Source organism: Microtus ochrogaster, linkage group LG5, assembly GCF_000317375.1.
Source record: "Microtus ochrogaster isolate Prairie Vole_2 linkage group LG5, MicOch1.0, whole genome shotgun sequence".
Taxonomy (NCBI): Eukaryota; Metazoa; Chordata; class Mammalia; order Rodentia; family Cricetidae; genus Microtus; species Microtus ochrogaster.
Genome location: NC_022031.1, coordinates 16,987,498 through 17,000,518, shown reverse-complemented (window position 1 = coordinate 17,000,518; position 13,021 = coordinate 16,987,498). Strand labels below are relative to the sequence as shown.

Here is a 13,021-nt window from a genome sequence, read left to right as displayed (position 1 = left end):
GTTTGGCAGAGGACCTCTTTAGCAACTTGTTAAAATTCAAGACTATTCCTTTATAAATTCTTTTAGCCAGTGTCGCTTCTGTAAGCATGAGTACATATGAGGGAGAGGCAGAAGGATCAGGAGCCTAAGGTCAGCCTGAGCTACATGACATTTTGTATCAAAAACAAAACAAGAGCTAATTAATTTTAAAAAATGCTTCTACCATCTACCAGGAAAAAAATTTTGTCATTTATTGAAGTTTCTGAGTAGAAACATGTGAAAAAAAATTGTTCATAGTATTAAACAGACTAAAAGACAGATTTAAGTAAAGTAATATATTTCATTTCCCACTAATATATTTAGTAATCATATTATTATATGTAGACCTGCAGCCATTCAGTCAGAAAGGAACACACAAGAAGAAAGGCAGAGATGCAGTCACCAGCCAGATGCAGAGGAAGCAAGATGAAAATAACTTACTGAGAAAAGGTACCAAGTCACATGGCTAACACTGACAAGAATTATGAGTTAATTTAAGTTGTAAGAGCTAGTTAATAATAAGCCTGAGCTAATTAATTAGTCAAACAGTTTATAATTAATATAAGCCTCTGTGTGTTTCTTTGGAACTGAATGGCTGTGGGACTAGACAGGACAAAAACTTCCATCTACAAATGCCCTCCAAATGTTTGGCAGGAATTTCCATATAAAGTCTGAGAAAGCTTTAAAAAAGGATTCTAGACAGACAAGGACAGAGTCAAGCTCAGCGTCTTGGTAACCACTTTATTCGGGGAGGGTCTGTTTTGCTGATGAAAGCAGAGTTGTGGCTCCTTTAAGAGAGGCTTCCTGACTCAGTATAAGCAGAAAAAAAAATCCTATGGCTCTTTTAAGAGGCTCTGTCACCAAACAAATGGTGTTTATGAGCAGTCTAAGGCAGGCTTGTTGGCAGTGGCATAAACCTTGAAACTCCACGGAATTGTGGCAATAAAATACAGTTCCTGCCAGTACCTCTGCCATAAAGACAGATTCTCAGAAATCTAAGGAATGGGGCACAGCAAGCTACCAAAGTCACAGCTTTAATCCTAGCCATATCCCTTAGCAGAATAAAGACTCATGTGGTCAGAAAAAGATAGAGATATGCAGTAAAGACAGATGCAGATGAAAAACAAACTTCCAAATGCTTTACAGTGTGTTTAAAAATATATGTAGACTTGGGAGAGGAAAAAAAAAGATAAAGTCCTTAAAAAAAGAAACAGTGTAGCTGGAAGTGGTGGTGCACACCTTTAATCCCAACACCTGGGAGGCAGAGGCAGGCTGATCTCCTTTACTTTGAGGCCAACCTAATCTACAGAGTAAGTTTCAGGGTGGCCAAAGATACACATAGAAACCCTGTCCTAAAAAACCAAAAATTAAAAAGTTACATAAAGATGGGTACTGCATGTTATTGTGTTGTCTTTGAATTGTTTGACTGCTGAGGAAGAAGCAATAGCTGCTAAAAGACATTTGATTATAAATGCTGTTGGATTAATCTAACCTACATATTTTGAAAATGCCTTGACTTCAAAATTTAAGTCAAAAGGTATGTTACTTTGGAGAAGAGGTTTTGCTTTTATTTCCAAAGGAAATAAGAGGCTGTGAATTCATTCTGGGTTAAGAAAAATCAGGTTCAATCAAGAAAGACCCCACAGGAGCAGATGGCTCTCTGTTGCAGTTTCTTCTGCGTTCCACATCCAGAACAGCTTCAAGGTGGTAAGTTGAGGTGACATAGTTTCATAGAGTACTCCAGTCAAGATTTGACCATAATCCTAATGTTCTCAGGGTCCCCCAAAGATTTACCAGCAAGCCCAATCAGCAAGAAGTAGCCTAGAAAACTACGCCCACATCCCCCACCCCCAACTGGATTATGGATGCTTGTCTTGGTTTAGCATACTAGTTACAAGTTGTTATGGATAATGATCAGGAAAAAACTAAAGGATGGAGATTAGATTCAAGGTTTTTGTTTTGAAAAGATAAAAGAGGAAATGCTGACAAATAATCATCTTGTACACTGTAAAAATTTGTCACTGATATTGGTTTAATAAAACATTGAATGGCCAATAGCCAGGCAGAAAGAACAGGCAGGGCAACCAGACTAGGAGAATTCTGGGAAGAGGAAAGTTAGAGAACCAGTCATCAGCCAGAGGCAGAGGAAGCAAAATGATAATTCATTACTGAGAAAAGGTACCAAGCCTTGTGGCTAAACCTAGTTAAGAATTATTGGTTAAGTTGTAAGAGCTAGTTAATAAAAAGCCTGAGCTAATAGACCAAGCAGTTTATAATTAATATAAGCCTCTATGTGTTTCCTTGGGAAAGAATGGTTATGGAATCAGGTGGAACAAAAACTTCTGTCTATAAATATAGTCTAAAATGTGCCTATCTAACTCTTTTCTTTTTTTTCAAAACAGGGTTTCTCTGGGTAGCCCCAGCTATCCTGGAACTCGCTCTGTAAACCAAGCTGGCCTGGACTCACAGAGATCTGCCTGCCTTTGCCCCCCCCCAAAGCTGTATGCCATCACAGCTTGGCTGGCAAGATCGATCGATGTCTCTCTCTCTCTCCCTCCCTCTCCTTCCCTCCCCCCCCCCTCTCTCTCTCTCTCTCTCTAATTCTTAATATATTTGGTTAAAAGAAAACAATAATTTTGTGGTCTCTACCTGTAAACTTGTGTTTATCAATAATAAAAGTTATTGAGAATAAAAATAAATCTTTCAAAACTTAAATTTCAAATATGCATTGTTACCTGGTTCTTACATCTAATTTGCATCTATTGATGATACATGATAGCTCGAAGAGAATCGGGAACCACCCTCTCACCCACACCCTGTCTTCAGGGGCCACATTCATGTCGTCACTCGTGTACTCCTTGAAAGCCTTCGAGAGGAAGGATGCAATCAGTAAGGCAAAGATACATATTCTGACACAGTCAGCAATATTTCTCAGGAAAAACACTAAGTGCTTTACCAATCAAAAGTGAGAAATTTAATATATAATAATTCACAAAAAGCTGAAGACTTATAACTATCTGTAAAGAGCCTTTGATTAGACTTTTTTTTTAAAAGTTGGTTTTACAGGACTAGTCACAGCTTAGCAGATAAGACCACATCCTACTCTTGTAAGGAAACTGGGTTTGGTTCTCAGCACTCCTGTGAGGTGGTTAGCAATCTGTTAACTCCAGCTCTAGGGGCATTTAATGCTTCTGGCTTCCACAAAAACATGCCTATACACATGTGCACATACCTCCTTCCCCACATATACACAGAATAGGTTCAGATATTCAAGGTCAAATTAGCAAGGCTGTCAATTCAGTCTTTTATTTCAGTGCTTAAGTACACACTCATCCATGTGTAACTTCAGTGCTGCAAGGCACAGGCAGACAGGCGGTAGTTCAGGATTCTTAGAAACAGGCCAGGCCTCTTTCTGCTTTACTTGCCTTGCAACTATGGACACAACTTAAAACTTTATTTACTTGGGAGAACTGTAACTCAGAATCAAGTTCAAACTAATTTTGGACTCAAAGTAAATGCTTCCTGTACAGTAACTTTCCAAACAAATACAGACTTCACATTGTACCCATTACTCAGCAGTATTCTGTTTACTAAATGATGCTACTATACCTGAGGTCTATCAGACACATATTTTGCACAATGGCGAATTAGTCGGATCGCTTCCATACTTGTGTCTGGGAAAGCTGCATTACATGCAAACTCAGACAAACACTTCACTGCATCCTGGAAAGAATCAATAGTGGCTGGAAAGTGTTTTTCAAATACAAGAGCTAAAACAGAGAAAAATAAATAGAAATAACTACACATTTTCAATTATTTTAATTGTATCCAAGATATATTAATCTCTAAAGGAGTACATACTTCTAACAGGTTGTCAAGGGTTTTGCCACCTAAAAAAAAATGTGTATGGGTTCTCTTCACAACTACCCTGTCCTGAGTAAGATGTGTCTATTTTGTTCACACTCTAAACACCATATAATAAACTAATAGGAGCACCTTAACGCTTATTGGGCAGATATGCAGAGTTACTACTCTTTGGATACCTGTGTTTAACCATGCCTATAAGGACATTTCATTCTTGAAATACTTAAGTAAAATGCTTAATACTTAAGAATTCACTCACTAAATGATAATCAAGATAGTCCTACCCCACATAAACACAAACTGGGTTTACAGATGTGCCTGGCCATGCTCAGATTATTTCTGATGGTGCTGGGGACCCAAACTCAGGCCACCCCGCTTACACAACAAATATTTAATCACTATCTTTTATACAAGATTAACTTGTATAAGATTCCATCCTTAATACTTCAATTTCCCACAAAGTCAGAGGAGATGATTCAGTGGTTAAGAACAATATAAGAATCAAAGTGCTTTGCCTCAAGAGCCCAGCTGCTGGAAATACAACTTGTTGTTAGTGTATTTGACCTAGCAAGTCGCAGGCTTTGAGTTACTCCAGCACCACAAGTCAACTGAACACAGTCAGCTTTTCTGGCTGCACTTGAACACAGCTAAGGAATACTTACTGACAATGTGCCCTGTTGTCTGAAAGGCAAGTTCTACTATGCTTTCATCTTGGTCTGAGGCAGCTAGATGGAATACGGAGAAAATATTCTTCCATCCTGAGCGAATATTTGCAGCCTGAGAATTAACCATCTGTGCTATACACCGTACAACCATATCTCGAATTGTTGGAGACCTAAAATAGTAATGTAATTGCTTAAATATGCATCCACATAAAATTCAACCCTTTTCTTTTTTAAAAATTCTTCTCTTTGGAGTAGAACATATTAAGCTATTACTGATATTTAACTAAAAAAGAAGAAAACATATTACCTATTTCGTTTCATTATATGTTCAAAAGGCCGTAAGAAATCCTTTTGGAATCTGAAATTTGCAAGTTCCCCTTTCTCTAAAAACTTCATTGATAACTGCCTCAGGGAGTCCACTGCAAATATGGCTACATCTTCATTGGGATTGCAACCAACCTGTAGGGCAGCAACAAGACCAAGATGCTAATGTCAGAGGCAAAACTATGACTTTTCACTCTTTCCTTACAAAAAAGCATAAAACAATCAGCAAAAGAAGATGAATCCTAGGTTCTTCACAGAGGCACCAGGATGCGAAAAATAGAAAAGATATTTTAGTGAAACTGTCAAAAGTTTCAGCAATCATTTCTAAAAAGAAAGCAACCCAAAGTTTTTGCTTTTCTTAAAAAAAAAAAACTATATGTGAATGTGCATTTGTGGCGTCTGTGTATGTATTTGTACATGTGTGTGTGAATCCAAGGAAGTCGAGTAGAAAACAGAAACTTGAGTTTTAACTCTAGGTGATTGTGAGCTGCTAGACGTGGACACTGGGAGCTGGACTTGGGTCCTCTGCAAGAGCCACTTCTCTAGCCCTTCCTTTTTGAGACAGGATCTTGCTATACATGTAACCCAAGCTGCCTCAACCTACCTAAAGCACCTGTAATAAAAGTTTGTAAGACGATCCTGAAAGGTTTTCTACATTTAATTATACAACCGTAACAAACAACTGCTTAGAAGAAATAAAAATCAGATTATGACTAGGAAAATTTAAACAAAAAAAACTACTGCAAATGTAAACAAATACTATAATTACCCAAATACCTTATTGAAATGATCTCCAATAACTTCCCAAATGCGAGACCACTGCAGTCGTATTCTTCCCATGTTATAGTATGATATTTCTACTATTTTTTGTAGACTAAACATTCTTGGGTGTGTAGTGGAAAGCAATTCATCCATGGACACGGCACAGAGCCAACGAACAAAATCAACTAAAAAATAAACACACTTACATTTTAATCTTAATTTTAAAGCTTTTGAGCCAAAAGGATGGAAAGGAGTAGAATAAATATTCACACTCACCAATAGCATTTCCATCTAGCCGTGTAGATCCTGTAAATATTCTGGGGAAAAAAGACAATTAAAAAACTTAAGAAGTCTTCTTTCTGTTATGCCAACTCAAAAGTAATGGCTTGGAGTATTAACAGTTCTTAGGTGCTTTAAGAAGGCCAAATGAATATTTATTCATCACACAGCCTACCAACAAGAGTTGTCTGAACTGTTTCTCCTTCCCACTTACATTCTGTACTCAGGAGTGTACAATGTAGCTTTAATTACGTTTCCACAAATATGAGGCAAGCACCTCATGGGGTTCTAAAGATAAGAAAATATGAATCTATGAAAGCAATGAGTTGGCTTACTAAGAAATTATGGGATTTCCAAATTTTACTGATAATCTACTAGTAGCCTTGAGCAAATGCTCTACCACTGAGTTATATGTATCTCAAACCCTAAGCAAGCTCTTAAGATAGTTATATTTTATTTTTATAAGCAATGTTCATTTGATTAGAAAATTCATTTGGAACTTAAAAATGGCAAAAAATGACAAACACTCTCACTTTACCCAAGAACTGGCTGAAGCAGTTTCCTGATGATACTCAAGGGTTCGAGGATAGGCCACAAGACTCAGTTTTGTGTAGCCTTCCTTCCTAAGCACTTTTCTGCATCACTGTAATAAGAGACTTCAGCACACACAAGTAAAACCTGTTCTTTTTACCAGGAACTGGCTTTTATGCAGCAGTATGAGGAGACTAAATATAACACTCCTCAAGTTAAAACTTCAAAACTAGATATACATGATAAAGGGGAAACCTCAAAGGCAGAGCCAGCTCAAATATTAATCTTAAAAATACTGTACTAAGAGTAGTAGTTACCAATCACTGGGAAGTACTATCCTTGTATTTTATATATATATATATATACACACACACACACATATATATATACACACACATATATGTATATATATACTAGTTAATATAGTCATATTCATTCAATAATCAATATGAGCTATTATAACGCAATGTCTGTAAGCAGAAAACTCATGCACTGAACTAGTAAGTGCCAGAGTCAAGATTCAAACTGCAGCAGGCTGACTTCAAAGTCCCCTTAAATACTCTTTATACAGCATCATATTTACATGAATTAAACTTGCAGCAAACATTTTCAAGATATTCTAGTTTTTCTCTAACACAATCTGAATGTCTCACATACAACTAATGTTAATCTTCAGTGTAACAATAAAAAACAAAACAGATTGGCAAATGTAAAATCTCAGCTCCTGCTGTACTGTTCTTTTGGGTAAAACGAAGTAAGTAATTAAAAAATTTCACAAAAACATAAGCCAGATGGTGGTGGCGCAAGCCTTTAATCAGAGATGCAGAGGCAGGTGGATCTCCGTAAATTCAAGGTCAACCTGATTTACAGAGTGAGTTCCAGGACAGCCAGAGATACACAGAGAAACCCTGTCTCGGAAAATTAACAAAACGAAAAACAGAATAACCTCCCCCCCCCAACCAAACTAAAACAAAACAAAACAAAAAAAACCTTGGCAAAACAAACACCAGAGAACATCAATAGACAAACACGGGAGAACATCGAGAGACAAACACGGGAGAGCATCAAGAGAAAAACACAGGAGAGCATCAAGAGACAAACACGGGAGAGCATCAAGAGACAAACACAGGAGAGTATCGAGAGACAAACACGGGAGAGCATCAAGAGAAAAACACAGGAGAACATCAAGAGACAAACACAGGAGAGTATCAAGAGACAAACATGGGAGAGCATCAAGAGAACTCCATACCATTTAGCACAATGGTTAGGTTGAACCCAGAACATAAAATACAGAAAAACTACAAAGTTCTCATATCAACCAAAGTAGAAACTGCTAGACTATGCACAAAAGCCAGCTGATTTCTCTCAAACTAGAAGTATTCTCATGGAAGGCAAAGCAGTAAACAAAACATACCAGAGTAAAATATTTAAACATTATAAAAGAACAAAAGCAAAGACAAAGACATAAGAAAGGATTTAACTGGAGAGAAAAAGAAGCAAATGGTAAAGTGTAGTGCAGAAAATGGAGACTCTGCAATCGCAGGGAAAGATGCAGGCTGTAATGATGGGAAAGACTGGAGAACAAGGCATGGACAGAGAACTACCATAGCAACCAGAGGCTCTGGAGACCCAGTCATGATGGTAGAAGGCAGGGGGATGTGCAACCCGAGAAAGGGTGTTGAAATTCCTACTCACTTTGGTAGCTTCTGAGGGGCCGCTCTATTTCTAGCCATGTTCCACTAAAATGCAGCCATACTGCAGAGCACAGCAGCCTGCAGGCGCACTTACAGTCATGCCTTAACTTTTTCAAGGTTTTTGTAATATTAAATAGATTATCATAATGACAATAAAGATGACTTTCTACAAGACGGAGATATCATTTGAATGGAAGATAGCCTGGGAGCAAAAATGGCAATTACTACCCGACTCTGAAGCTGAATAGAGGAAGAAGGGCTCTGGATAGACCCACAGGCACGTTCTACGCCCCAGATTTCTCTATGAATGAGAGAACTAAACAGACACTGTAAACATCAATACAAAACTAGCCGGTTGTGAGAATGAGCAACTTATTTAAACCCTTCTGTTCCAATTTTCTCATTTGTAAACTGAGGACAATAACATTCAGGTCTTGCTAACCTAAATAATGATAAAAAATAATACATGTCAAAGACCCTGTACGTCACAAGTCTTCATGCTAAATACAAGATGATAGGCAGTATTTCTAGAATCTACACAAAGAAGATAACAAAACAAACAAACAAACAAACAAACAAACACACAAAACACCCAACACCAAACACTAGGAATTTGTTTCAAGAAAGAAGTTCCAGAAAGTACTTTCAGGATTAGGAGCCACTGACAAATCTAGTTGTTTGTACTTGGGAAAGTGCCTCTACGGATGGAGTGCTCATATAAGAGCTTGAGGACCTTTTAGATCCCCAGCTCATGGAAATAAAATCCAGGCGCAGCTGCAACCTATAATGTCAGCACTGGAGGTGGAAAAAGAGAATCCTCTGTTATACTAGCCAAAGTGGTGAGCTCCAGGTCAACCGATGAGAGACTGTTTCAAAAAATAAGGTTGGAAAAAGACACTTGATACGTGGGTATGCACAGGTATGCTCCACCCCAACTCGCCACAGTTTTATCTGAAGTAAATAATGAATCAGTCTGAGTCTCAAGATCAGCAATCAAAGGCTGTCTGAAAGCTTCAAACATAAGTAGTTTTAACAAATTTGAATACCAGTGTTGTAAAATGTGGTTTCAATTTTGAGAGCAATTACCTGGAAAAAAGGAACCATCAAAAGACTGCTATAAAATATAAAATGCTATTTGTTGTGCATTTTAAAGTAATATTCTATAGTGAAATAGTATGTAGTTTCTTTTAGAAAACAAGCTAAAAAGGGAATACCTAGAAATGTATAGAATGCAAAAAATTTAAAGACCTTTCCAAAGAAGCATATAATGAGAACTTCCAGGAAAATCCATTCACTTTATCCAGCAAGCTGTTTTACACCACTTATCTAGAAAGATAAACTAAGCTTAATTTCCAAGAGTTGAAAAAAAGGGAATAATTTTCTAGAGAGATTTGTGAGTTTTTAAATCAAGAATATTTCCTTAGTAGTTCCAGTACCAATTGTAACACAGTTTTATGCAATTAAAATTATTCCTGTATTTTACAATTGGAGAACCAAAATTAAAGGTACATCATCATCTAAATCACAGCATGTCACAAAATAGTCTTATATTACCTTTTAAAAGTTATTTGGACAATATTTTTTCCTTTTAAACAAGGTGCAAAATAGTGCTGAAACAGTATTCCAGTGAGAAGGGGAGGAAGTGAACACCTTACCTATCCACAGCAACCACAACACTCTGAGAGCTGGTTTCGCCAATAGACTCCTGAATACTTGCTATCTGCTTCCAGTCCACATTTCCTCCAACTGCCACACATAAGAGAGTATGTGCCATTTCAGTTAGAAAACAATTCAAGGAAAGAATGCACTTAGCGCTCTAAGTGTTCTAAAACACATTTCTAAAGTCAGGTATTTAACTAATAAAAGCAAGGACACACACACTCAGTGAGATGTACTACATAATATATAAAACATACTTGCAAGGGTTACACAAATTAAAACCACTATGAATTTAGATTACAAAATTGGTGGTACCGGGCAAAATTTTCCTTAATTTTTAAGAAGTGAGACACCAAGAAATGCAGTAGCTCTACTGGCTTCTGTAGATGGTTCTGGTTGGGCAGCAGAATTCTGTTAATCTCCAACCTCTTATATAAGAGTTTATTCAACATTCTGTGTATATTGTAACTATCCACTCCTTCCAAAACTATTTCATATTAGAAAGCAAAACAACATCCTTAGTTTTATTTTAAACTGTACTTTAGGATTATCTTTGGTATGCACCCTGACTACTTTTATGTCAGTTTGACACAAATTAGTCATTTGGGAAGAGGGAACCTCAACTGAGAAAATGCCCAGACCAGATTGGCCTATGGTGTACTTTCATGATTGATGACTGATATGGGAGGGCCCAGCTCACTGTGGGCGGTGCCACCTCCTGGTTGGTAGTCCTGGGTGCTATAAGAAAGCAGGCAGAACAATCTATGGGGATCAAGTCAGTAGTAAGCAAACTTCCTGTATGGTTTCTGCGTCACGATGTTCGGGCCTCCAGGTTCCTTACTTGAGTTCTTGCCCTGAATTCTATGAAAGTGGTAATATGAAATAAACCCTTTCCTCCTCAAGTTGTTTTTGGTCATGGTATTTTATAATAACAACAGAAACCCTAACCAAGACAGAAATTGTTACCAGAAGTGGTAAATCACTTTAACAGACCTGACCATGCTGTTTTGGGGGAAGGATTGTGGAAGAAAACTTGGTCTGGAAAAGCCACTGAGTTTTCAAAGCTTTAGCGAGCTGTTGTGGTCACTAAGATCAATGAGAGCAGGACCAATGATGGGGATCTGGGGGTCTCAGAGGAAAGTTTGAAAGGCCCTTTCAGACTGCTGGACTGTTTGTGTGACACTTTGTATTAAGAATCTGTGTTATCTGGAGATGGAGATGACAACAAACCATGTCAGTCAGTTGAGCTGAGAAAGCAGTAATGGTTAGGAAGAATCCAGCATCACTGAGGTACCATCTTCTGAGAAGTGTGTCCTCAGGGTCCACACACAGAGGAAGCTAAAGTTGTATCTTACTGGCAGTTGAATTTGGAAATAGCGAAGAGTCTTCCAGGTGGTATCACTTTTAAAGGCATTAAGGGACCATAAGTGCTGAGGCTTAGCACTGAGAGGTCAGGGAGACCAATTAGTGATGGGGCAGCCTCAGCTGAGCAGAAGCCCAGGGTTGAAGGTGCCATGGAGAGAGGCTGAGCTGGTATGGCGGCAATAGAGGCCCTGGAAAGGTTCCAGAAGTGGTGTATGTAGACCCCTTGCAGCAGAGACCTGGCCACCAAGGACAGCAGCAGTGTGGAGCATAGCTGGTCTGCGACCACAACACTACAGGTACTGTGAATTGCAGAGAGCGTCCAAAGCCTTTTGGAACCCAGAACACCTTGGGTAAATCCCCGGTATTGGACACCGAGTTATTCATACTAATGGAGTTTGGTTTTGCTCGACTTGGTTGTGACTGTGCCCTGGTTCTTCCTTCTTGGAATAAGAAGGTCTGTAACATTTTTTTTTTTTTAGTTTTTTGAGACAAGGTTTCTCTGTGGTTTTGGTTCCTGTCCTGGCACTAGCTCTTGTACACCAGGCTGGCCTCGAACTCACAGAGATCCGCCTGCCTCTGCCTCCCAAGTGCTGGGATTAAAGGCGTGCGCCACCACCGCCCGGCGGTATGTAACATTTTTAATTTTACATTGAGATAGTTAGATCTGTTTTTCACATCTACGTATTTCTCTTCCTAGAGTTCAGGCTCTCTCAGTCTCAGTCCTAGGTTGATGAAAGTTCTCAGACTTACTTCCCTCTACAATCTGTACATTCTTTCACCTATAGACCAATACTCCTAAATCATCACTGTTCTTTTATTTACTATGTTAGGGTAGAAATTCTTCAGCTCTCATTTAAGTACTCCTCTTTAACATTTTAATCAGTATGTGTCTGACATCACATCCAATGTGAGTGAAGTGATTTCACTCAATTGTTCTCATTTATCTTATTTAGCAAAGTACTATTCAGATTAGAATTTATTCTTTTTATTTATCTTTTTAAAAAACAAATCTTTTATCATCTTACATACCAATCCCTGTTCCCACTCCCTGCACCTTCCCCTCACTCCATTCCCCATCCTCTCCTCAGAGAAGGTAAGGCTTCCCATGGGAGTCATAGTACAAAACCACTTTAGGAATGTTAATAGTGCCTTCTCACCCAGACTAAAATTCCCTGAAAGACTCAAGTTAAATACATTTTCCCATGTTCCTACCCTAATCCATATTAAAACCAAAGTAAGTACTTAACAAGTATTTGTTGATCCTATTGACCAAATACTAAATTCTCTTCTGAATGCAGACAACAGATGTCATTTAAGCCACTGAATTCAAATTCTATGCTAGCAACTGAACGATATAAAAAAGATACAATTGTACTCAGTTACTTTACCAGCAGAGAAAGACACACACACAATAAATTTTAATACAGTATAATGGTTAGTCCATGGCTGAAATAGACTAATTACACAATTGTTAACTAAGAGTAAAGTTCATATAGAAGAGGATAATGGTGTTGGCTCATGGCTATGACATATGTATGATGAAATAGTTAACTGATCTACATTTGGGAGGCTAATTATATATAAAAGGAACCTGAAGGAAAAGGTATCAGAAAGATGGGCTAGTTATTTAAAATAATGGAAGCATGTGAGCCCACGCCATATTTTAACCTAGTTATATGTGTCCATAATGAAAAACTGAGCAGGAAGCACAGAGAAGGGAGAGAAAAGCAGGAGATGCAGCATGACGACACTAGAGAACATAAGGCAGGAGATGCAGCATGACGACACTAGAGAACATAAACAGGAGATGCAGCATGACGACACTAGCGAACATAAACAGGAGATGCAGCATGACGACAC

General features: G+C 38.2%; 1 protein-coding gene across 2 annotated transcripts in view; it reads right to left on the bottom strand.

The window, feature by feature from the left end:
• Arfgef1 (ADP ribosylation factor guanine nucleotide exchange factor 1) overlaps nt 1-13,021 on the bottom strand; it is a 96,063-nt gene that overhangs the window by 19,310 nt on the left and 63,732 nt on the right. For both annotated transcript variants that reach the window (XR_003378252.1, XM_005361885.2), the window contains exons 23-29: nt 9,793-9,883; nt 5,910-5,950; nt 5,649-5,818; nt 4,855-5,006; nt 4,545-4,717; nt 3,628-3,788; nt 2,754-2,884 (exon numbers count right to left, since the gene is read on the bottom strand). Coding sequence is in view for 1 of the 2 variants with exons in the window: in XM_005361885.2 (XP_005361942.1) it covers nt 2,754-2,884; nt 3,628-3,788; nt 4,545-4,717; nt 4,855-5,006; nt 5,649-5,818; nt 5,910-5,950; nt 9,793-9,883 (919 nt within the window). In the remaining variant the exon portion in view is untranslated. The remainder of the gene's footprint in view (nt 1-2,753; nt 2,885-3,627; nt 3,789-4,544; nt 4,718-4,854; nt 5,007-5,648; nt 5,819-5,909; nt 5,951-9,792; nt 9,884-13,021) is intronic.